The 27,065-nt window shown below is 35.6% G+C and overlaps 1 protein-coding gene across 6 annotated transcripts in view; it reads right to left on the bottom strand.

Moving 5' to 3' along the window:
* Positions 1-27,065, bottom strand: part of SHOC1 (shortage in chiasmata 1) — an 87,086-nt gene that overhangs the window by 17,817 nt on the left and 42,204 nt on the right. For all 6 annotated transcript variants that reach the window (XM_047831387.1, XM_047831389.1, XM_047831390.1 and 3 more), the window contains 10 exons: positions 26,714-26,956; positions 22,214-22,630; positions 20,392-20,520; positions 17,393-17,569; positions 14,323-14,427; positions 10,779-10,957; positions 9,266-9,338; positions 3,415-3,481; positions 2,010-2,188; positions 369-486 (listed from right to left, as the gene is read on the bottom strand). In XM_047831387.1, coding sequence (XP_047687343.1) covers positions 369-486; positions 2,010-2,188; positions 3,415-3,481; positions 9,266-9,338; positions 10,779-10,957; positions 14,323-14,427; positions 17,393-17,569; positions 20,392-20,520; positions 22,214-22,630; positions 26,714-26,956 — 1,687 coding nt within the window. The remainder of the gene's footprint in view (positions 1-368; positions 487-2,009; positions 2,189-3,414; positions 3,482-9,265; positions 9,339-10,778; positions 10,958-14,322; positions 14,428-17,392; positions 17,570-20,391; positions 20,521-22,213; positions 22,631-26,713; positions 26,957-27,065) is intronic.

Raw genomic sequence — 27,065 nt, 5'->3', positions numbered from 1 at the left:
ACTCATTGTCCATATTATCAATGACCCAAAGATATGACCATATAATTCACAGAAAAAAAAGACACATAAAGTGTTCGTACTTGCTGGTAACAAAAGAAATGAAATTAAAATATAAATTTAAACAATAATGAAACATTTTTTTCTCCACAAGATTGATGTATATTGCCAAAAAAGATAACATTCAGTAATTATGATGGTGTACTACAGGGAGAGAAGTGTAACTTGACATAAACTCTTTGGAAAACTATTCATATGATATAATTGCAGGCTTGAATCAGAGAGAAATAATAATACTGCATATATAGCATAATGGTTAGTCATTTAGAATATATATACCCTTGCTAAAAGTTATGAAATCAATAACTTACTTGGATTCTAGCAACTGAAGAATTTCTGGAGTATTAAGAAGTCCTTCAGATGCAAAAAACACATATGGAACCTGAATTTCCAAAAGAAAGCCCCCAAAACTATCCAGCAAGGTTCTTCCTAAATGAGAGAAAGCTTATAAATATTTGTTTCTCATCTTTCAGCTCTTTCTCTTTTTTACTAAACATGAGAATAACAAGTGTATGTTCAAGGAGCAGTATAAAAATAAAACATATTCACCGTAAAAAATCAGAAATCAGAATAAAGAAAGGTCTGAAGAATAAAATAAAAAGCATATGTTATCCTATTACCTAGAAATAAAACACAGTTAACAGAATTTACTAAAACTACTATATGATACAGATCAATAGGAAAATAATAAATACCTCAATAGATAAATGGACAAAGAACATTAACAGGCAATTTACAAAAGAATGGCTATATAAGATCAATTCATGTATGAAAAGATATGGATAATCAAGACATTAATTATCTATAATTAATTAACTATAATATAAGTATAAAATATTTTCTGCCTATAATTCTGTCAAAGACTTAGAATAATAATACCTACTTACTATAAAGATATTGGGAAAAGGATTCTCTTACACTTTCTGCACAAATACGAATTGAGATAGCATTTCTGGAAGGATATTTGACAATGTGTAAATGTGTATATACTTTTGACCCAGCAATTCATTTCACTTCTTAGAACAGTATATAAAATTATATAATAAACTACTATAAATCTTGTAGTACAGTAGTGGAAAACTGAAGTGTTGTAAATGCTCCAAATAAGGAATGGTTGAATAAATTAAGTTCATCTTCAAGAGACTGGAAGAAGCCTCTACCTATAAACTAGGATGCTTTTATCTTTTCTTGGGCCCATGTTTCAATTATTTAATCAATTTAACATTTAATTCTGTTTATCAAAAATTCCAAAGTAACCATTATGGTGACTGTATTTTAGAATTGAACTAGAATGTCTCAGAATTCAAACTTCCCACTCAGATTTGAGGTGGATAGAAAGTAATTTATGGCAAGTATTGAAAGGAATGCCCTGGGACTAAAAATGTACAGGCTTTTTTTACTTAATGGATGTGAGAATTCACAATCTGAGTCATGTGAAGCTTAATGGATGTGAGAATTCACAATCTGAGTCATGTGAAGGGTTGCTGAGAAATACAGAGAAGCCAAATGATATACAAAGTGGTTTTAGAGTCTTCTCTAAGTGTCTGTGTGTAACTTTTTGTTGCATATTAAGTCTTCTGAATCAGTCAACATACTACAACAAAACTTCCCCTAAAATTCAATTAAAAATATGATATAAATGAGATACGAAATACAAAATGTGATATAAATACAAAAAAATGCGATATAATCATAATTAAATTGGGCTATTATAAATAAAACTTAGAAGGTAAAGAGATGAAGACAGGTATCATCAGTAAAGCTTACTTTACAAATGAATATGAGGTAAGAGGGAAAGAACCTGCCCAACGTCACACCCGAGTGGTGAGGTTAGAGCTTGAACTCAAGTCCTCTAATGCCATAGCTCATTCTCATCTCCACAGATCAGAAACAGAAAACAGACAATTTCCATTCTACTTCAGCAACAAAAGGACTTTAGTTTATATCCTTACTCTTTAATACTGTGTCTGGAAGAATCACTTTAAAGGCCATGTGAGGAATATTCAATTTCTCGCAGTGTTTAGTCCAACAAGAGTTTTCTACAAAATTGTATTCCACCACAAATGAGAAGTTACTCCAGGGGAAATCTGCTCCAATATATTGATTATGTGCAACTACACAGGAACTTGTACTGAAGACAAAGGAAAGCCAAGAAAATGGAATTATATTTGTGTCATTATTTACTTTGAAGGCTAAAAAGATGACTGTTTTTGGCTAGTTTATTCTTCTCTAGTCTGTGCCTGCTTCTCTTGGAAAGGCACTGGTGTATTTTCTGTTGATTTGTTCTCCAGTTGTGCTAATCTCTCTTTATATTTCCTTTTGATGGTCATACATTTTTTTTTTATTTTTTAAGGATTTTATTTTTAAGTAGTCTCTGCACCCAATGTAGGGCTCAAACCCATGATCCCAAGATCAAGAGTCACATGCTCTTCTGACCGAGCCAGCCAAGCACCCTGATGGTCATACATTTTTTTAAAAAAACAGGACTACTTCACATCCCCAAATGCAAAGGACTATTAACTGAGTCCTATCAATAACAGACAAATCACCATGAGAAATCAATCTCATTCTCTTATACATGTGAGGTTTTCATCTTTGAGGATCTATATAATAGAATATTATCTGACAACTTTGAAATGGTTTTTCTTTTTCTCAGTGAGCTTCACAGATGCTTTAGCAACAACCAAAGATGGATACTTAAATATCATAAGTTTATCTTTTCCATCTTCAGATTCCATATAATAGCACTTGCTATAATGAAAAATCTCTACTGATATTTTCTATATAGAGCAATCCAGATAGATAATAGACATAAGTGCTTTTATGAGCTTCTACTTGATTTACACCTCTTTTTATAATTTGGATCTCAGTATTGGAAATAAATAATTTCTACATAAAATAAGGCAAAATAAAAACATTTTTAGACATGTCAACACTGAATTTTATTATTAGCATGCTCTCACTGAACGAATTTCTAAAGGATATACTTCAGGAAGAAAGAGAACTCCAAAGAAAGGAAGGAGATATAAGAAACAATGCTGAGCAAAAAAACCCAAAACTGGTTAAACAAGGGTAAGTCTAAATGGGTACTTCCTGTACTAAAAATAACAATGATAATTTAGGGATATTGAAACAAGACTGAACTAAAATTCTGGACAACAATAATATATAATACATAAGGCAACGACCTGAGTTCAAGTGTTCTAATATAATACATTTTTCAGGAAGAGGAGAGAGATATTGATTAATTTCAGGTTTTATTAAGCCTTTTTAAAAAGTTAAATTCCAGGAGAAATTGTGAAGAAATCTGTGAAACTGGTATGTTTATTTCCCATAGATGAATAAATACATTTTTACCCATTTAAAACACCTTCAGATTCCAGAAAATCATTTCTTTTGTTTTGTAAGACAGTCAGTGTTAAACCTGTTAGAAAAGAAGAGTAATACAAAAAAAGGTTTTTTTCAGTGTTCTGTTTATATATAAGTTTTAGGTGTTCATATATTTTACTACCATAACAATGAATTAAAGATCTGTAAACAAGGAAACTGCTTAAAATACAATTTTCTGGATTATTTTTCTGTCTGTGGTATCAAAGTTTGACGCATGGGCAATATGTCCGGTATGTGTGTATGTTTTGTGTGTATAAGCATGGAAAGTCTGAATTTATGATGTAAAATAATAGAGTGGATCAAAACCTTAATTTTAAAGTAACCAAATAAGATACTCATCAATTCTGTACATTTAATTTTATTTGTAAAAAATCGTGGTTGATTTCACCTTTTTTTCTCTACTCAAAAATTTAAGTACATAATGAAACAGCAAGAGACTACATTTTGATGTCATTTTTTCCTTTTTTAAAAATTACCACCTTAACTTTTTGGTTTTTGTTGTTGTTGTTGTTTTGTTTGTTTGTTTGTTTGTTTAGAGAAAGAGAGGGCACAAGCAGGGGAGAGGAGCAGATGGGGAGAGAGAAAGAGAGAGAGAGAGAGAGAGAGAGAGAGAATCTTAAGCAGGCTCCACACTCACTGCGGAGCCCAACTCAAGGCTCGATCTCATGACCCTGGGAGCATGACCTGAGCTGAAATCAAGAGTCAGACGCTCAACCTACTGAGTCACCCAGGTGCCCCCGTTTTTTCCTTTTTATTGGTTGTGTAAGAAACAGAAGATCTATTGGATGCCACCTGCTCATTAGATTCACTTCTGCTTCTCAACTATAACTTAAATTTCTATGTTACTAATTTCTTAACAAAAAATTAATTTCAAAAATTCTGTACCCACACATACAGTTTATTTTTGGTAGGCATAACTGGTTTAGGAATAGCTAGTTCCAGTTAAAATAAAACTTACACTCTATTGGTATACTTTCATCAGTTGTAAAGTTCACAAAGGCATGATGTAATAATAACAAAGTAATGCTTACTTACTCATGTTTACTTGGCTTAATATGACAATAGTTTTAGTAGAAATAAGAAGAGGATGGGTACTATTTGTCTTCTGTATATAAATTTACAAGGTATTATTATTATTTAAAAATTTTTATTTTTAGTAACCTCTACACTCAATGTGGGTCTTGAACTCACAACCTTGAGATCAAGAGTCACATGCTCTACCGGCTGAGCCAGCCAGGCACCCCAAGATCATATTATTTAAAATCTAATCTCCAGGGGCACCTGGGTGGCTCAGTCGATTAAGCATCCAACTCTTGATTTCAGCTCAGGTCATGATCTCCCAGTTTATGAGATCAAGCCCTGCATCAGGCTCTGCACTGACAGCATGGAGCCTGCTTGGAATTCTCTCTCTGCCCTTACGCCACTCCAGCTTTCTCTCTCAAAATAAATAAATAAACATTTAAAAATAAAATAAAATAAAATAAAATAAAATAAAATAAAATAAAATAAAATAAAATAAAGTCTAATCTCCTTACCTGATTTGTCTTAGCTATGATCCCAAAGCAGATTACTTACTAAGTGAACTGCTAGGATCTTCCAAAAAAATAGACGATGAAACCACATTTCTATTTTCTAACACTAGACAGAAAAAAAAAGGTCTTACTCCTAGACAGAGAGGACAGCTGCTAGTTAGAAGGAGTAAAAACATTTTTTCAGCTTAGAGAGTTAATATTTTTGTGTTAGTAGACCTTGTTGAAAGAAATTGGAAGAGTAGTGATGATATAATCCCAAAAGCCAAAGAAATAGGCATGTTCAGCATGAAGCCTAGATAAGAAGTGACATATACACTAATAATTTGTCCATGTGTCTTAGGTGTATTAAAGGGAAAGTTGCCCCATTAAGTAGGTTTAAGTATTCTTCTCTGTGGGACAGAAATATCAGAAATATTTCCTCAGCTTCTTCACAAAAATAGTCCTTCAGTTACCCAGATCCCTTGGTTTTATAATGCTAACATTGCTCATCACTTTCCTAACTTAAAAAAATGTTTTCAACTAGCCTGATTCCAGACAGTTGTAGCAGGTTCAGCTTCACAATTGTTAACTAATGCTTTACCAATTTCATACTAGAAATATCTTGTGAATTTAGTAGATAAGACCTCATCTGCCCAGGACTGGAAAACTGAACAAATAATAAGATCCAAGTTTGCAAATTTGGACTCTAGACACATGATAATGTCATCAAGAAGTAGCACTTATAGGGGCGCCTGGGAAGCTCGGTCAGTTAAGCATCAGACTCTTGGTTTTGGTTCAGGTCATGATCTCACAGTTTGTGAGTTTGAGCCCTGAATCAGGCGCTATGCTGTCAGTGAGGAGTCTGCTTGGGATTCACTCTCTCTCCCTCTTTCTCTGACTCTCCCCACTCGCTGTCTCTCAAAATAAATAACTTAAAAAAAAAAAAAGAAATAGCACCTAATACAGTTCTGCTTGAAAGAATCTTCCATTCTCACATTACTATAATTTAATAGTTAATTTTGCTAACTGCACTGATAAGCAGACATTTGTAATATGTGTATATGGTTCAGTTTAATCTTTTTCACTAGTCCCAGTCTACTAGGTATATAGAGAGGCATTCATTAGCTCATCCAGTTATTAATTTTTATTAAGTTCCTTCTATATTCCAGGCATTTTTGTGGGTGCTGGGAAAACAAATTAGGGCATAGTGCTTATCCTCCAGAAGCTGACATACTAGTGAGGAAAGCAGACAAGAGAATCAGTTGGTACAGTCCAGGATGGTACGTAGCGCCTTAGAAGTATGCACATAATACCCTGAAATCACAAAGGAAAGCATTTAAATCAAGGCTTCCTGAACAAATGTTTTAACTGATTTTTAAAGGATGTGTAGGAGTTAGCTGTTAAAGAAGGGAGAAGAGCACCATTATAGCAGAACAGAAGGCATAAGGGCATGGAGAAAAGAAACAGCATGATAAAGTTTGGTAGGGTTACAGCAAAGAAATATATTGGGAGATGGTCAAAGATGCAATTTATAGAGGGAAAATAAATAGTAAAAAAAGAATGACATAGGTTGAGTGTGGTATTTTATTTTATTTTTGAGACCAAAGGGCTTGGGGTGCCTGGGTGGCTCAGTCGGTTAAGTGTCTGACTCTTGGTTTTGGCTCAGGCCATGATCTCACAGTTTCATGAGTTCAAACCCTGAGTTGGGCTCTGTACTGACAGTATGGACCCTGCTTGGGATTCTCTCTCCCTCTCTCTCTGCCCCTCCCCCACCTGGGTTGTCTCTGTCTCTCTCAAAATAAATAAATAAACTTAAAAAAAAAAAAAAAAGAAGACCAGAGGGCTTAAAGATTAAGGGAGAGTCATTAGAAAGGAAGGCTGGGCTATGGAATAACTTAAGGAACACACTGATGCAGGAAGAGATAGGATCCAAAGCAGAAATGAAAAATTGGTTTTCAAAAGGAGGAGGTTCACCTCCTTTATAAAGAAAGGAGGAAAAGGTAAAAGAAGAAATTAGGTAAGTTTGTAGATGGTAGGGAAGAAAACTGAAGATTCTTACCCCATTAATGGACATTAAAAAGCATAATTCTCTTTTTTTAATGTTTATTTACTTATTTTGGGGGGGGGGAGACACACGCACATGAGCAGGGGAGGGGCAGAGAGAGAGAGAGAGAGAGAGGGAAAATCCCAAGCAGGCTCTGCACTGTCCACACAGAGAATGACATGGGGCTTGAACTCACGAACTGTGAGATCATGTCCTGAGCCAAAATCAAGAGTCAGACACTTAACCAACTGAGCCACACAGGTACCCTGAATAATTCTCTTAAAAATGAGGGGATGAGGAGTCATGAAACCTGGGTTGTGGGATAGAGCCCCACATGGGGCTCCACATTAACAGCACAGAGCCTGCTTGAGATTCTCTCTCTCTCCCTCTGCCCCTTTCCCTGACTCACACTTTCTTTCTCTCTCTCTCTCAAGTAAAAAGAAGAAATAATAAGGGGATGAGTAGCATAGTGGGGGTTTGTGGTATAGCCATTACGTGGATAAGAATGGGAACTAAGAACATATAGAATGGTTGTTAAGAGGTATTAACAGCCCATATAAGTTCAGAGAAGATAAGTTTGTAGTGGTACCAAACTATTTTATTTTTTCTAATAATGCTCAGGAGCTCAGGTATAGAAACAGAGAAGTTAAATGTCTTGATGGATTCAGAGCTAAGGTTTAAATGGAAGGTACATTAGAAGGACAAGACTGATTAGAGTCATGGGCACATCACCAAGTCTGGAAAGAGAAGAAAGTGAAACAAAAAAGGAGTCGACAGATTACAGATCTCTAAGATGCTGAACATCGTGAAAGAGTTAATGTAGCTGTAGACAGAGAGCAATATATCAGAGTTTAAAGTTCAGAAGTAGCACAGTTCTGCATTATTACAAGGTTGATGGCATAGCCAAGGAATGAATATCATTTTTGCTGTGGGGGTCAACAAAACTAAAAGGTCAGAGTGTTGAATCATCATTCATGTTAAAGACACCTAGGATAATGGCAGGACTAGGAGTGAAAAGAATACCCTGAATCAGGTGCAGAACTGTCCACAGATGACAGGGAATGTTCAGGTGGTAACTAGAGGATGGCAGTTGGAATGGCAGAAAATGCTGTGGCAATACGGCATAACCTCAGAGATAGAGGAATAATGTTTTGGAAAGGATAAAACAAGAAACTAACCTTCTCATCCCTGTGATATATACATATCTTATATATCTCATATATCTCATGTATCTCATATATATACGTATGTGTACATACATATATATGTATACATACATATGTGTACATATACATATGTATATATATGTGTGTGTATATATATATTAGAAAGGCTATAATATACATATATATATATATACACACACACATATATATGAGAGAATTATCAGCTTTTTTATGAGAGGGATACAGGGGAAGCCATATCATCTGGGGAAAGCAGGGTTTCACTTAAGACAAGGAGATGAAATTGGGGCACTTGGGTGGCTCAGTTGGTTAAGCGTTCTACTTAGGCTCAGGTCATGATCTTACAGTTCATGAGTTCAAGCCCCATGTCGGGCTCTGTGCTGACAGCTCAGAGCCTGGAGCTTGCTTTGATTCTGCATCTCCCTCTCTCTGCCCCTCACCTACTCACACTCTGTCTGTCTCTCTCTGAAAAATGAATAAACATTAAAAAAGACAAGGAGATGAAAAAGGAGAAGAGTTTAAATATAAGCAATATGTAAACCATAGCACAAGGTGGAAAGAATTGGCAGAGGGGGCAATAATGGGTAGAAGAGTTGAAGAATGACACTAGAACAAGACAGACCTTAGATGAAATCCTGATTCCCTTACTTGCTACCTATGAGATGTGGCATGCTACATCACCTTTATGAATTTTAGTTTCTTTATTTGTAAAACTGATTTACTAAAACTGATTTATAGAGTTGTAAGTATACAGTATTATGTAGCAACTAGTAGATAATAAAAGGTGTTAATTGATAATAATAAATACATATGATATATAATGTATGTATAAGTACATTACAGTATATTTATATTACAGACTTAAAGTCCAGATTTATTTCAAAACTGGTTATATCCCACTGAGTTATATACTTTTAAAGGATGAATTTTATGGTATGTTATTATATCTTAATTTAAACACTTAGATCACTACATTTGTATATGTTCAAACATTTGTTATCAAATGAAGCATAATTTAAGACTCCCAACTGCCATAAATAAATAAATAAACAAACAAACAAATAAATAAATCTCCCTACCTTCCATTTTGTTAAGGATTTTAATGAGTAAATGTTTCTCACCATCTGAGTCCATTCTTATTATAATCAGCACCTGGTCAAAAATAAGAATTTCATATATCTCTGAATAATTATTCTTTTCATAGTTATGCTACTATAACAAAAAAACCAAGGTTCACTGGTTACATGAAAATAATGACAATAAGATTACCAAGTAAATATGTGTTATAAAAGATGTCAGTGCTTAAACACAGAGGAATAAATTCTGGTAAGATCAAATATCAATGAGGAAAATATTCTAGGGTAGGGCATTCTTAGCATTCATGTACTTCCATATAGGTGATTGTATATATAAGTTGTCTCTGCCTGCATTGTTAGTGTTAAATTCGACTCAGACAAGTTTGAATTTGTTAGAGAAAACCAATGATTTGCTGCTATACTTTCCTACTTACCATCACAGCTCTTTTTTTGGCACGGGGTTGGGGGGAGGACAATAAATCAATTTCAATTTTTTAAATTTCTTACTGATTATTTTACTTTATTTTAATGACTTAGGCAAGTTATCCAAGTAACCACAGAGTTGGGGATAAAGATATAGGAGGGGCAAAGAGGAAGAAGAAGAAGGCCACATTTACATCCAGATTTTGTGTAAAGTATTTGAAACATTTTTCAGCTTGAAAACATTTAAGAAAGTATTTCTTCTTAAGTCTTTTTTTTAAATGTTTATTTACCTTTGAGAGAGAGAGAGAGAGACAGACAGACAGACAGAGCATGAGCAGGGAAGGGGCAGAGAGAGAGGGAGACACAGAATACAAAGCAGGCTCCAGGCTGTCAGAATAGAGCCTGACGCAGAGCTCGAACTCATGAACTGTGAGATCATGACCCAAGCCAGGTGCTTAACCACCTGAACCACTCAGGCTTCCCCTCTTAAGTCTTTAGTAATGCAACCTTCATATGCTTGAAGTAGCTTGGGCAAAAATCCCCAATATAATCCAAGGCATAAACTAAGAGCTTTTTTTGTAGAATCATATGAGATGAGATTCTGGCTCAATATCTAAAAGTAAATTATTGTAGTTTTGTTATCTGGTATATGCCCATGAACTTAAAAGTACCAGACAACAATTTTGAGATTTGGAGAGTCAATCCATAGAGAACTCTGTATAATAAAAATTAAAGTATTTTTAAATTCAAGACATATGAACAATGATGCAAAATCATCCTTTCTCTTGGTCTGATTCTGTTTTGTTAACTTACTTAAGGAGAAAACTGTCAAGGGACCAAATAGTCTAGACTACTTCATAATTTCAGAGTTAAATGCAAAAATCTATCTTATATCCAATTCCTTTTTAAAAATTAATTTATTTAAATTCAAGTTAGTTAATGTGTAGTATTGGTTTCATGAGTAGAATCCAGTGATTTAACACTTACGTATAACACCCAGTGTTCATCCCAACAAGTGCCCTCCTTCATGCCCATCACCAATCCAATTCTTACTTAAGCTGATTACCGTTATCTGCTTTATTCCAGTACTTACATTAATCTGCTGTTCACTCTGCATCCAATTTAGTATCTGGCATCGCAGTTCTTGTATCTTGTAATTGGTTTCAGGCTTTTTTTCCCTAACAAACTGTACAATCTCCAGCTGTCTCCAAATGTTGTCCAGATAGGAGCCTAAGATGCTTCTGTAGATATCTTTTGCATTTGACAAATATCCTGTTAAAAATAAAAGTAGGGGGAAAAGGCATATCTTTTCATTCTTTGAGAAACTCCATGGTAAAAATTAAAAGGAAACAAGAGTCATAACAATTAAAATTTACTTTAATCCTTTTATGATTTTGATCAAAGATATTGATTAATAGAAACCTTAAAGTTGAGTAAAGCTTAAAATTATGTACCAAATGTCTCCTTTTAAGCTACCACAACATACTCGAATATATCCCATCTTTTCCTGCCTTCTGGCTTGATCTACACTTACATGCAAGTCCTATGGAAATGCCACCCCATTGGAATTTTCTTAGTATTTTATCTGTAGAATAAATAGATTGTACTTGATTTTTGGTTCTTTATGTATATGACAATCTCAGCCTATAAGCTCTTGGGATAAATCCATGATATTTATGCATAATTTATTTGTATAACTGCAAAAACAGCAGAGCCTAAATTCAGACCCACTACAAGCAGTTTCCAAACACAGAATCCTGCGACCTATCCTTGCAAGTTCATCTTCAGTAAATTTAGATTGTATCCCGGGGTTTTTTGCCTAAAAGCTCTCCTGGTAATTCCACAACACAGTGAGTTCTGTGAATTACTGAAAAGCACCTAGCATAGTAACTTATGTAGGTCAGGTGTTCACTGAATATTTTGGCAATAAATAATATATTTTAAAATTATGTTTATGTTCACATTTTTATATTTATGTGCATATTCAAATTTTACATTAGTACAGCTTGACTGATGGGCAATTTAGACTGACTTATGTTCTATCTTTTTTTTTAAGTTTATTTTTGAGAAAGCAAGAAAGTGGGGAAGGGGCATAGAGAGAGAGGGGAGAGAGAGAGAATCCCAAGTAGCCTCTGAGCTGTCAGTGCAGAGCCCATCGCGGGGCTCGAACTCAAGAACTGTGAGATCATGACCTAAGCCGAAGTCCGACGCTTAACCAACTGAGCCACCCAGGCGCCCCATGTTCTCTCTACCTTCTAATCTCCAAACCTCTTGCTGATTCTCTAGATCTAACTTTCTGAATGAGAAGCCTAATCCAGTACCATCCCTATTTCAATGGCACCCTATCATCTACAGAATAAGGTCTGAGCTCTTTGGTGCAGCTTACAAGGCTATTCATGATTTGGCTCTTTTTTATGTCTTCATGCTTAGTTCTTACCGCTTTCTACCTTGTACTCTTCACTTTAACTACATGGAACTGTATGCAGCACACCCACTGGGTCATTCTTACGGGCTCTTAATTCTGCCTATAGTACCCTTTCATACTTTATTTACTTAGCAAACTCGTACTTATTATTATTATTTTTTAGTTTTTTAACGTTTATTTATTTTTGAAAGAGACACAGCGTGAACAGGGGAGGGGCAGAGAGAGAGGAGACACAGAATCCAAAGCAGGCTCCAGGCTCCGAGCTGTCAGCACAGAGTCTGAAGTGGGGCTGGTACTCACAAACCATGAGATCATGACCTGAGCTGAAGTCAGAAGTTTAACAGACTGAGCCACCCAGGAGTTTATTTATTTTTAAATAAACATTCAGCTTAAAGGTAACAGTCTCCATCCTTTGTATCATTAGTACCTATCTTTACTACAGTACCCATTACACAATACTGAATTTATTTATGGGTTAAAGCCCAGAAGTGAGACTATACCTTTAATCTTGAAAGTCATTACCTTGCTAGCTTGGGAGAGGTAACAAATTGGCAGCTGGGAGAAAAAAACAGAATTCTAGAAGGGTACAGGGCAGGCAGCCAGACCCCCATGGACCTTTCTTTCTCTGCCACTATGCAAAGAAAAAAAGAAAAGAGGACAACCTAATTCACTCTTTGACTTTGAGAGGTTTAGAGTGAGAAAACTCTCCACTAAAAATGTCCAAAGTGTCTTGGTTATTCCTTATGGCTTGGGACCTAGGGCTTAAGAAGTTTGCTTGCCAACAAGAATTTTAATTTTACTTCTAGAGTATTCCTCAAGGTAGCCAAATAGCAATGACCAAGTTTGATTGAGCAAAAGTATTTCTTTGAGGAGCAAAAATCATTCAGCCCAAGTACATAGTTCTTAATGGTCTCACTTAATCCTTGTGTAGATCGTAAGAGTACTTAAAGGTGAATATACTTCAAATAATCCTCCATAAATATTATTTCTCTAATTCTAATTCTCTAATACTAGTAAGTTTGAGCAGCAGTGAGTCACAACTGCACTCTCTCTATAGCACGGAGAGCTCAGATGTTTTAGATTCTGATATTCTGCCTTATTATTATGCTTTAATAATCAGCCTTGCTTTTGGTAGGACTGGTGACCTTTCATGGAAGCTGATAAGTATAATGAAAACAGATGACTAAATAGAAGGACAAGTGATATTACACCCTTACACCAATTGCAGGTTCTGTAAACTAGGGCTGGAGTCCCTAATCCATAGTTTTCTTGGGATGGAGGTAAAACAACCTGATCCAGCATCAATACCCAAGTGGTTTAATTGGAGAAGAAAGGAAAAGCAACATGTTAGGATTTCTAAAGGTACCTGTAACATAGTTATAATACTTGACCAGATAATACTAATACAATACTTGGCCAAATATTATTATTTCCAGTGCTTAGAGGGAGGACAGCTGTAACTCATTGCTGCTCAGTATTTACCAAAACCGTGGATTAGAGAAATAGTTGTCTGGGTCATAGATTAGACAAAACCTCTGGGTCACAGATCAGAGAAAAATTATTTTCACTTTATATTTTAAATAGGTTCTAGAAATTCTAAATTATAAAACAATTCTATAAGTATACCATTACTAAACAAATCTAAATAATCCTGCAATAAGAGGCCTAAAGCAGTAGTAATGTATTGAGACAGATATTTTAATGATTTTGATAGTTTGGAAATAATTTCCAAAATCTTAACATTTTGTAATATATTCAAATAGTTTGATTTTTATTTCTCAAGTAATTCATATCCTAATTTACATGTAAAACTAAAAAAATTGTAAAATATCTTACTACTAATAATTTGGTTATATTAGTTATATTCACCTAGCAAAGATTCAAAGCCACAACATTCAATGAGGACCTAAAATGTACATGCCAAAATATCATCTTACATTAAAAAGTAGTGCATGAAAATGATTATATAATCAAACCTGCTTGAGGCCATTATGAGTCTACAATTCAGGCCTAGATTAGAGAATCCTAAACCTATTTTTTTAATTGATGGTATTTGTTACAAATGATTTCTTTCAATGAATATAGGCAGCATAAAATATACATTCTATTAGAATTATGTCAAAATGTATATAGTGCTTAATGTGCAAGTAAAAGAGGAAATAAAAATATTTCAATAGGACTAAAAGGGGAAATAAAAATTTATCCCACTAACCCAATGCTGTGTCCAAGCAGCATGTTAAAAGGACATCTCTAATTGTTACCAGAAGATGTAAGAGAGCAGCATGCTTGTATGTCATTTCTCTTTCATCATTCATACCTAAGCAAGCAGAAATATATTTAAAAACATAAGATACACATCAGAATTTTAGAACATGTATCAGAATGCTTAACAATAATAGCTAACATTCATTATCAGGTGCTTACTATATGCCAGGCTGTAGGTAAGCTGGTTATTTCATTGAATCTATAATAATAACCCTATCAGACAAGTTTATTATGATCCTCATTTTATGGATGAGGAAATAGTCTGAACAAGGTTAAGTAACTGTCCAAGGTCACTTTGTTTTTGTTTTTGTTTTAAGTTTATTTATTTATTTTGAGAGAGACAGAGACAGCATGAGTGGGGGAGGGGTTGAGAGAGAGAGAGAGAGAGAGAGAGAGAGAGAGAATCCCAAGTAGTCTCTGTGCTACCAGTGCATGATCTCACAAAATTGTGAGATCATGATGTGACCAGAAATCTACAGTCAGATGCTTAACCAACTGAGCCACCCAGGCACCCCTCTAAGGTCAATTTGTGAATAAATAAGTGGTGGAGCTGGCATTCAAACCCAGACAGCTAACCTTAGTGTTCACATTCTTGTTGCTTACAAAGGATATTCAATTATTTCTACTCTTGGTAGGAAAAAAGGCCAGTGATTCCCAGTTATGAAACAAAAAGCAAATTCAACTCATAACTTTCCAACTGGTGAAGAGAAAGATGGGGATCATAACATAAAGCAATACCTTGAAATGGAGGTAGGCACCTGGGAATATTTGTCCAAAGATATGACTCAAACAAGAGGTGTATTTACAATACAAGAGATGTATTGGCTACTTAATGTGTTCCATGTAGTTCCAGAGCTTTCTGAAGATGATAGATTGGATTTTACTATGTGCAAAAGTGAAACCAAGAAGATAGGAGTCTAGGCCCACTGCCCCAATTCAACCAGAGAAGCTCTACTTTTCCATGTTTTATATAATGGGATCCCATGAAATATTTATTTGTACAAAACGTTCTGCTGAAAAATTTGAAAATTGCTCATCTAATCAATTAGTGAAGATCAAGGCAAATAAGAAGTAGTCACTGGGAACAAGGGGCAACAGGAGAACCATTTATGGGTTAGTATATTCAGCCCTTCTAAGGACTTGTGGAAACAAGTCAATCATGACCTGGAATGGATAAGAACAGGGCAGAGAAACAAGATTTGGTATCATTTTTCTTCTGTCTTTAGGAGAACATTTCTTGAACATCTCTTATCATGCCAATCTGCAGCTGATGAATTTTCAGCTTTCATGTGTCTGAAAACATCTTCATTTTACCTTTGCTTTCATAATATGTTTTTGCCTAGTGTAGACAACTAAGGTTTTTTTCTTTCAGTATTTTAAAGATTTTACTCCACTGTCTTTTCACCTGAATTATTTCTGACAAGAAATTATGTCATCCTTATCTTTGCTTTCCTTATGTAACATACTTTTTCTTTTCCCTCTGGCTGCTCCTACAATTTTCTCTTTACTGCGAGTTTTGAGCGATTTGATTATGATATGCCTCGGTGTGGCTTTATTACGTTTCTTGTGCTTGCTGTTCACTGAGTTTCTTGGATCTATGGGTTTTAGTTCTTACTAAGTTTGGAAAGCTTTCAGTCATTATTTTTTCAAATATTTTTCTCTTTACCCTCTTTTTACCTCTCTTTGAGAATTCTGGTTGCTATTATGTCTAGCTATCTGAAGTTGTTTCATAGCTCGCTGATGCTCTTTTCTTTCTTTTTTTAGATTTTTTTTTTACCTACCCGTGTTTTATTTTAGTTTCTAGTGCTATGTCTTCAAGTTAACTAATCTTTTCTTCTGCAATATTTAATCTGCCATTAATCCCATCTAGTGCATTTTTTCATCTCATGCATTGTAGTTTCATTTCTGGAAGCTTGATTTGTGTCCTTTATATGTCCCTAACTTACTGAACATATGGGACACAGTTATAAAAAGTTTTAGTGTCCTTCTCTAATAATACTAACATCTTTGTCAGTACTGAGTTTGCTTCGATTGATTATTCTCATTATGGGTTGTGTTTTCCTGTCTCTTGTTATGCCTGATAATCTTTGATTGGATGTCAGACACTGTGAATTCTATCTTGTTGGGTGCCCCATGAATTATGAGTTTTTCTAGCCTGGCTGGTGGTAGCAGGCATTATTCCCTGCCCTGTGTGAATGCAGGATGCTATTCCCTCTAATCCCATCAGATGGTTTCCTTCCCCAACCTCAAGTGGTTTCCTCATATACACTCTTTGATCAGTACTCTGCCGAATACTCTGTGTGAAGCTCTCTGTTCTCTAATATTCTATCCTTTGACCTCTAGCCAAGAGGCTAGATGGCCTTGGTCTCCCTGGACACTCAGTTCTGTTTCCTCAGTGCAGACTGTCCACTTGACTCTGCCCCAGTACCTCTCCCTGTGCTATGGCCTGGCAACTCTTTCAAGGCAGTAAGCTAGGGCAATGGTAGGGCTCACCTTGTTTCCCATCTCTCACAAATCACTGTGCTTCACTGCCTGATGTGTAGGGTCTTAAAAACTGGTTTCATGTATTTCATCTTTGTTTTTGGTTTTTTTTTCCTCCTTGAAGGAGGGTAAATCCAATCCCTGTTTCTCCATTTTGTCCAGAAGCAAAAGTTAAGGAGTGACTTTACTTAATCTATTTTTTTACCTCCCCCCCACCCCACTTTTGGGAGGGAATTAGGTGGTTCAGATGTTAACAATAATAGGGTTAATTTGGTTTGGGGGCAATAGGAACCTGTCAAGTAATATATGTCAATTAGGAGTATCACTGAGAAGCAAAGCCAGATGATATTCATTACCTATTTCTCCTCACTTAGCTGATCCTCCAATATTGGTTTATGGTTGTCATATGCTGAATTACAGTTATGCCTTCATCCATGACTAATTACTATACCTTCTATATTCAATTTTTACTCATTTGATACAATAATCCATAACTTTATATCCTTTTAAATAGTATGATTTTTATTTGTACTCACCTTGATGAATAGCATCACTTATTACTTTTTCTTGTTCCTTTAAGAGGAATCTTGTTTCATCAAAAATGACAGTGGCAAATGTCCAATTAGCAGCAGGGAGAGTACAGAGGCATACAAGTTTTTTTAAGATAGGAGTAGCTGCTGCTTCTAGGAGACAGAATGCTTGGCACTGGCTATCTGTGAAAATAAAAGCATTAAAGATAGTGTTTTATAAGGATGGTATGCTTGCTCTTTTTGACAAACCAATTAAACATGTCACTTCTTGGAAAACTGAACTCCATCCTAATTCTTTTCTGAGTAAAGATCAAGAGATTGTACAGAGGCTCATTTTAGAATATTTATTCTAAATAAACTAATAACAACAAAACCAAAAACCCTCTGTAGAATTAGTATAATTTTATGACTATCCTGCTTATTAGAAAATATTTATTCTTTAACTAATTTGGCATGGCAAGTATGAAGAGCCATATAAAGAGAACCACATAATTTTTTTTCTTCTCCCCCCACTGAAATTAGCTTACAACCTTAAGCCAAACAAATTTATAACAATGACAAATTGTTTCTAGTTTACACTAGAATGTCAATAAAGATTTGCATTACCATCTAAAGGTTGTAAATAAAATTGAAGAGAATGAAAAGATATTAAAAAACAGTGTCATTTTCTTATTGATGTTAATAATGAGCATATTCTTGTTTTTGCTCTGAATTTTTAAAATTTATTTTTCATTTATTCTGAGAGACAGAGACAGAGTGAGCGAGGGAGGGGCAGAGAGAGAGAGGGAGACACAAAATCTGAAGCAGGCTCCAGGCTCTGAGCTGTCAGCACAAAGCCCAACATGGGCTTGAATTCATGAAACCATGAGATCATGACCATAGGACTGACACACCACATGCACCGGCGGGTAAGACTTCCAGAGGACTCGGTCACACCAGGAAGGCAGGTTGTATTTCATCCCTGTGGCTTTCTGCTTAGTGTAGGCGTATTAGTCCCGAGTCAGTCTTTCAAAATGGTAGGTGGGCACGAACGTGATTTCTTCCTCCTCAAAGTGTAAGAAGACCTTCTGCTCCTTCCTCTCCATCACCAGCTGGTCATGGGACAGAAGGTCTGCGTACTGCTGCTGCTTGATCTTCTGGACAATGGTTTCTGCCTCCCAGGTGGGAAGGTCCACACAGTAGTTCAGATCACCAAGCCAGAAGAGGTGGGTAAAGCGGTGAGTGGTGTTAAAAGGACTCAGTTTCTTGTCTCCCAGAGCAGAAGCCAGAGAATGTTCATATAGTTTTGGTTTTGCCTGAGTTTCTTTTCACTTCCAGAAGTCAAATGGCTGTTAACAAAGCCCTAGGAGGTTCTGTTGAACATAAATGACACCCCCACGGCTCCCTTGTTTCTCAGCGTGTTGGCGATGCCTGTCTTCACATTGTTGGTGCAGATGTGACTGATGTGGTTCTCATGCTCCGGCTTGGCCAGCACTACGATTTGGATATTCCAGAGGGTGTGGATGGCAACTGTTTTAAAAGTCATGCTGGTGATTTCTTGCAGGGAGTGTCTGAGTATCTCCAGCCACTCCTTCTCTCCCAGGGGGTCTTCCTGGGTGCTGATCACATAGATGTCATGAGGGATGTAATCGGCAGGGTCATCCTGAGTCTTTCCCTGCCCCTTGGAGAGAAACCAGAACGTGATCTTCTTGGGGGGGGGGGGTGTTACCCATGTTCCAGGTGCTGATGAAGATGGTGATCATGTCTGGCTCTGCTTGCTCCAAGTACTTATTCTTCATCTGATGGAGAAGCTGGCAGAAACCTCTCTTTTTGGAATCAGCAAAAACATATTCCTTCCACAAGGTCTTATCCTTCTCAGTTTCCACCAAAATCACCAACTTGTTCAGAAACGTCTGAGACTTGATGAGCTGCAGGATCTTATTGTGGCTGTAGAACTTGTCCTCAGAACCATCCTTGAACTTCTTAATTATCAGTTTCCCAGACTCAACATCAACTTTGAGCTACAGCTTCTGAGGAATCCCCAGGGATTCTGACTTTACCTCAAAGGTGACAGGAAGGATGAGGGAACGTTGATGGGGAGACTTGGTGCCTTCATGCAGCAAGGCCTTGACCTTGTCTTCAATGGAGGTCAAGATACTCGTCAGTTGGCTAACCTTGGCCACCATGTTGATTGGATTGGCCTCACCAGGCACCTGAGGCCATGGAGGGAGGCCAGGGGAGAGCTGCTGGTCAAACAGCCTCTGCAGAGACTCCAGGGAGGGGAGAGTCTGGGTGACTTTGCTGGGAGCAGGAGACTGAGCATGATATTCTTAAGCAGGCTGTTCTTTAGGAGTCGAAGAATATTCTTCTCAGAAGAAGCAAACATTTTAATCAGTATTGTTTAATCATTTAAACAATAGCTTTAAAAAAATTTTTTTTAAGTGTTTATTTATTTTTGAGAGAGAGAGAGAAAGAGAGGTATGCACAAGCATGGGAGGGGCAGAGGATGAGGGCAGACAGAATCTGAAGCAGGCTCCAGGCTCTGAGCTGTCAGGACAGAGCCCAGTGCAGGGCTAAAACCCACGGATTGCAAGATCATGACCTGATCCAAAGTTGGATGCTTAACCAACTGAGCCACCCAGGTGCCCCAACGGTGGTAGCTTTTTTAACATCATGCTGACAATGGGTAAAAGAATAGAGGGAGTAAGCAACATCAGTTCATTTTTCCAGACTGGGCAGAACGGTGTGAGCAGCTGTAGTCTGCTGTTGTCTGATGAATATAGAGAAGCAGGAGTTTAAATGAAGGGAGAAATAACACTGAGTGGACTGGAGTAGGGCAATGGAAAGGGGCAGAGGCAGTGAATGGGGGTGTTCCAGGCCCAGGAATAACTTGAAAGTAGGAATGGCATGATGAAACATCTGAAACAAGTGAAGAAAATAACATGGAAAATCAGGTATGTCCTAGATACTCAGAAAAGGCTTCAAGTTCACTTAATTTGAATGCACTTTAAAAGCATACAGCATACCTGATGCTTGAATTTCAATGACCTTGTCTACTTTCCTTTCCTGACTTATTTTCTCTATGACTTTATTAGTACAAACAATGGGACTTTCTTCTTGAAGAGTCAAGGAATGTTCTTCTTTATCTTGAAATTCTAATAAAAAATATTAATTTGCATTATTCAGAGAAACTTAATGTCACTTTACTTAAAATGCTTTGATATAATATGATCATAATTGTTAAAGTTCTTCCCTGAAATATGTCAGTATTAAAGTGAACAACTATTCAGGTCAATGGACGTAACGACAGTGCTGGGTAGGAAGCTGAATGACCATAACAGAAAGAATCTTGGCATCAAATCACTGTTTCAGTGTCAATTCTGACACTAGCTTCAGTGTCCTCATATGTAAAATACAGATAAATATACCTATTGTGAATACTGTTATAAGGAATAAATACCAAGTACAGTTCCTGACACCTAAAAGGCACATACAGCTCAACTTCATTTCTCTGTGACTTTCCATATACCCTTCCTTCTGCTATTAATTCTTTCCTATGCCCCAAGCCCTCCCTATCTCCAACCTTTTTCAATTAGGTCAATTCTTACCACTCACCCTTTAGGTCTCAGGCATTTTCTCTGAGCCTATAAGCTTCTCAAGGTCAGCAACAGTATCATATTTATCTCTAATATGTAATTTAGTGCCTGGCATACAGTTCAGTTGTCTTCCTTCTTTTCTAAGTAGTGTGGAGGATTACAAAATATATATAACTAATTAATTTATTTATAGTTACTTATTTTAACTAGATAGCAAAGTTATCTATTAATAATATGATTACCAGATAATTTTAGAAACATAATACCACCTTGAAACATTTTAAAATATGAACTTTAAATATATGGTGAAAACAATGGAATAAAATATCCTAAACTAGATTATGTTATTATTTTCAAGTATATTTTTCATTAACTATAAATAATTGGAATAGTTATGATTAAATAATACTAATTACTAGAGTTTTTGAGGGGGCCTAATAAGTTGTAACATTCTTTGTTGCCCCTGAATTAATTATAAAATAAGGGAAGAAGTAAAATATATATACCAAAACACTAACTTTATTACTAACAAAGGCTAAGTTGGAAAAAGGAGCTTAGTTTGAGAATCAAATGGGCTGGCTGTGGACAGCAGAATTCCACATTAACAATATATAAGATGGTAAGACCTAAGTATGCTGTGACTCTCACGCATATATATTCTTGTACTTAATTCTTCTGAGTAACTTATGTCAAACATATTCTAGAATACCTATTTTTCCTTTTTTACCGGAAGTGAAATGATATGGCACATACTACATTTGATATGGTTTTAAGCAGTGAATGTAAAACAGTTACAACTCAGACAGAAACTCTTTGTTAAAGTTAAAAAGAGTAATAAGCAATCAAATGGGCAAAATGTTCTCAAGTACACATTATAAGTTATAATACTGAGAACTGTCAGCTAAAAGAGAAAAAACAATGGCAGAACAATCAACAAAAGTTAGAAATACCATGAATCTGTATGGCCAAGTTGTAGGAATCAAGTTTTACAAATAGTGACTTTTTTACAAGTTCAAATGCACTTTTAAATTTTTTGGAAAATACGTATCTACATCTATGTCTAAATACATATACAAATATCCACATCGATCTCCATACTCAATGAGTATCATGAATGAAAGATGTTTTCTTTGGCTTTGAAAAATAATATATTCTATTTGAAAGAGCTTTATTTCCTTACCTTCTGTAGTAAATTATATATTTAGTCCTTAAAGCTATCATATTTATGTCAAACTATTACTAAGTTACCCACCATCATTTTCTTTACTGCCCGTGAGTTCAGTCTTTGAGGTGCAAGTTCTATGTTTATTTCGCAGTACAATAAAGTCATTCAAAAGGTCCAAATCATTCTTCCATTTTCTACCTTGTTTAAAAGATGATTTTTCAATTTTTGGAGAGGAAGATGATTCAATAGATGGTACTGTGCAGTTAAGTTCCAAGTAATCTTCATTTTCTTTATTTTGGCTTATTCTATAAACTAATTCTAGATCATTCTTTGGTTTTTCTTCTTTTGTTGGTCTTTTAACAGATATATAGTCATCAGAAAAACACAGGTCTGGTATTTCTTTTGCCAGAGATGAAATCTTTTGTGGGAGCAATAAACGATCATTTGTAGATTTCTCATTAATAAGTGCAATAGGTGAGGAACAACTTTTATATTCTAGCCATGCTGAAAACAGAAAATAAAAATATCCAAATTACACCATGAATAAATGGGTGCTCTGCTAGGGTATTAGGATAACTTTTATTTATAGGTTCTTATTAATATAATTTGATCCTTAAAAATACTTTGTTTATTGCTTTGAAAATCAATTTTGACCTGAATAAAATAAATTTTTTAAAAGGGCAAAATTTCTGCACCTTTTTTCTTACTACTGGAGTTAGGTTACCAGGTAAAGAATTCCAGAAAAGTCCTATTGCCAATAGGCTTAGAATGAAGTCTAAAGGTCAAAAACTTAGGTATCAAGCAATTGACAGATCAGAAGAATATACTTATAATACATATACTTGAAAAGAACTGTATCCAATATATATAAAAAACTCTCCTAGTTTAATATTTAAAAAGCAAAGCCAATTTAAAGTTTGATAAAATATTTGAACAATACTTCATATAAGATATGTACATGCTACAACATGGATGAATCTTGAAAACATACTAAATGAAAGAAGCCAGTCACAAAAGACCACATATTGTATGATTCCATTTATATGAAACATCCAGAATAGGCAATCTATACAGGCAGAGAATAGATTAGTGGTTCCACAGCTGTAGAAAATGGGGAGTGGGGCGCCTGGGTGGTACAGTCGGTTGAGCGTCCGACTTCAGCCAGGTCACGATCTCGCGGTCCGGGAGTTCGAGCCCCGCGTCAGGCTCTGGGCTGATGGCTCAGAGCCTGGAGCCTGTTTCCAATTCTGTGTCTCCCTCTCTCTCTGCCCCTCCCCCGTTCATGCTCTGTCTCTCTCTGTCCCAAAAATAAATAAACGTTGAAAAAAAAAAAAGAAAGAAAATGGGGAGTGACTGCTAATGGGTACAAGATTTCTTTTGAGCGATGACAAAAATGTTCTAAAATTGATCGTGGTGATGATTACCCAATTTTGTGACTATACTAAAAACCACTGTATGGTGTACTTTAGAGTTGTATGGCATTTGAATTATATTTCAGTAAAGCTATAATATATTTTTTAATGTTTACTTACTTATTTTGAAAGAGAGAGAGAGAGAGCGAGTGAGCAGGGGAGGTGCAGAGAGAGGGAGAGAGAGAGAATCCCAAGCAGGGTTTGCATTGTCAGCAGAGTCCAATGCAGGGATCGAACCCATGAACCACGAGATCATGACCTGAGCCAAAACCAAGAGTTGAATACCCAACTGACTGAGCCACCTAGAAGCCCCTATAATATATTTTTTAAAGCAAGATATACAAATGGTCAATGACCATGTTAACTGATGTTCATCATCATTAGTCATCAGGAAAATACAAATTAAAAGCACAATGAGATACTACAACACACCCATTAGAATGGCTGAAATTAAAGACTGTCAATACCAACTGTTGGCAAGGATATAGAATAACTAGAACTCTCACACATTGCTAATGTGAATGCACAATCTTGCAAACACGGTGGAAAACAATTTACTAGTTTCTTATGAAGTTAAATATACACCTACCATAAGACCCAGTAATTGTACTCATAGGTATTCATTCAAGAGAAATGATAACATATGTTCACAAAAAGACTTCAATAAGAAGATTCATAGAAGTTTTATTCCTAACTTTCCCTGTAAAAACCTGGGAAATAAATCGAGGAGAGTGGATAAACAAACTGGGGTACATCCATATGAAAAATTCTTCAGTAACAAGAAGTGAATAGCAATACACACAGCATTGTAAATGAATCTCAAAAATGTTATGCTGAGTGGAAGAAGCCAAACACAAAGGAGTTACTATATGATTCCATAAATGAAATTCTAGAATACAGAAAACTAATACATAGTGACAGAAGGTAGACCAGTGGTTACCTGGGGTCAGGGGTGAAGGTTAGAAGAAGAGAGGGGTGGGAACTACAGAATGCAAAGGAGCACGGGGAACTTTTTGGGTGATAGAAATAGTCTATATCTTCATTGTGGTGGTAGTTTCATTGGTATGCACATTTGTCAAAATCCATAAGACTGTACAGTTAGAATGGGTACATTTTATTATATGTATATTATATCTTGTAAAATTTATTTGCAAAAAAGCTTAAATGCCTATAGGCCCAGATAAATGAGGTATGTTACTGAGGGAAGTATATGCTTAAATCATAATCTTTTTTTAATGTTTAAATGTTTGAATTTTTTTTAAATGTTTACTCATTTTTGAGAGAGAGAGAGAGAGAGAGAGAGAGAGAGAGAGAGAGTACAAGCAGGGGCAGGGCAGAGAGAGAGGGAGACACAGAATCTGAAGCAGGCTCCAGGCTCTGAGCTGTCAGCACACAGCCGGATATGAGTCTGGAATCCACAAACCGCAAGATCATGACCTGAGCCAAAGTTGGCCACTTAAATGACTGAGCCACCCAGGAGCCCCTAAATCATAATCTTTAGGATGATAAATTTTGAACTTTTTTCTTCCAAAATGTAGAACTTTTTTCTTGCAATAATTGTTTTCGTTTTTGTTTTTATTAGAGATACTGGTATCAGAAACATTTTACTTTCCTCTTAATTACACTAAATGTAAGATAAAAGTGCAAAAGTAATGCTAAATGCCAATTAACACCTGGCCTCAATTTATGAGTGCTGGGAACTGTGGCAAATTGGAGGTGGGTGAGCTGCTATAGGCCTGTCTAAAGTGGTGAGCTGCTATTGGCTCCAGGCAGTTGTTGCCATATAAGAATAAGGGTCTGGTCTTTGAAATTTTAAAGACAATCTCAAAATACATGTCATTTATGTGTAACCCTCCAAATTGTAAATGTTGGTAACTAAATAAAATACCAGGACCTGAGTGCTACCAGTTTGCAACCTCTGAGATATTTTCTAGAGATATCCTGGTATGTTTAGTAGGCAAATATGAACTGTTTATCATTTCACTTTTCTGAATATTTTCCTCTACTATTTAACCAGCCCTATCCTGACAACTTGGTAATGAGTTCTTGATACTATTACTGCTTTTTAGACTTCAGAATTAAACTATCATCATAATTCTATTGGATATCAAGGTGAATCATATGTTTTATTTTAACCTCAAAATAGTTACATATCATAATAAAGACTTTACTAGTCTTATAGATTTAATACATTATTCTGGAAATTTGAAGACCCCATAAAATCTTCCTCTCCTTTTTCTTTGTCTAGCAATCTGACTTAATCTCTTTTAAAATTATTCTTCCACCCTGAGTAATCATCTAGGTCTTAGGATAGACTGGTGTGCATTTCTTTAACATAGTCTATCTATCCTCCCTTCTACCAAAGCCCTCTGTCTTCTGTCTTTGAAACATCTCTTTGCTGATAACAATTTTTGCCCCAATTCCTATCTCCTTAGAGCAGTCTCCTAATATACACAATTTCTAAAATTCACTTTTAAATATATTATTTACTCTATAATAAACTAAAAGTGAGCTTTACCAAATTCTTTAAGATCTAAATTTAGTAACTATTGCACAAAGATTTAAAAATAATTCATAAATACTTCAAAAAAGTATAATTCAGACTAAGAATACTCCATTTACTATAGTGGCACATATAGCAACCAAAATACTTGAAAGATAGGTACTTACAAGACATTTTTTGCTGTCTTAAATTGTATAATTGTATAAGTAACTTAAAATGTTGAGTAAACTCTTTGGTAACAAAGGAAGCTTATATATTGTTGAACACAGGTTACTACATATTATTGAATACCCAGAGTTCCCCTGTCAGATCAAAAAATAACAGTGCTGGTTTGTGTCTAAGCTGATGTAGACAAACATTGAGCTGGCAATTAATCACTTATAAAAAGAAACAAAGTCACTTTAATTGAAAATGGCTAGAAATTTAAAAACTGAGACTACAGAATTTTAGGACAGTAAATGATTTTAGGATGAGCTAGTCAAACTTCATTTTTTTTCAAGGAAGAAAGTGGGGCTTTGTGAAGCTCAAAGTTATAAATTCTGGCAGAGCCAGAACTAATACTGAATGCTGGAATTTAGTTATATCTTCCCAATCACCTAATGGAAAGCCAGTATCAAACATTTTCTCATTCTGAATAATTCATACAAGTGATATTTCCTATTATGTACTTACACTCAAATTGAAGTACTTTTGTAGGCAAAAATATCTCCATTTTAGTATCATCAGCAGATAGATCATCATGACACAAATATGTATTCAGATGTTCCAAAGTTTCTGTCTCCATTAGATTTAGTCCTTCTTTTTCCCACCACTCTGGGTTTACAGGATCAACTACAAGGCTTTCTTCTTCAATAGAAAATATCTTTTTCAAATCTGTAACTGAATATTGACTATTGGGCTCTTCAGCTCTTGGCACTTACAAAACAATAACAAACCAAACAACAAAAAGAGACAGTCCACAGAGAAAAAGAGATGAAAAACACAATAAATAGAACCACACTGAAAATTGCTTATGAAATAGATT

This window comes from Prionailurus viverrinus, chromosome D4, assembly GCF_022837055.1.
Source record: "Prionailurus viverrinus isolate Anna chromosome D4, UM_Priviv_1.0, whole genome shotgun sequence".
Classification (NCBI taxonomy): domain Eukaryota; kingdom Metazoa; phylum Chordata; class Mammalia; order Carnivora; family Felidae; genus Prionailurus; species Prionailurus viverrinus.
This window is presented reverse-complemented; position numbering and strand designations above follow the sequence as displayed.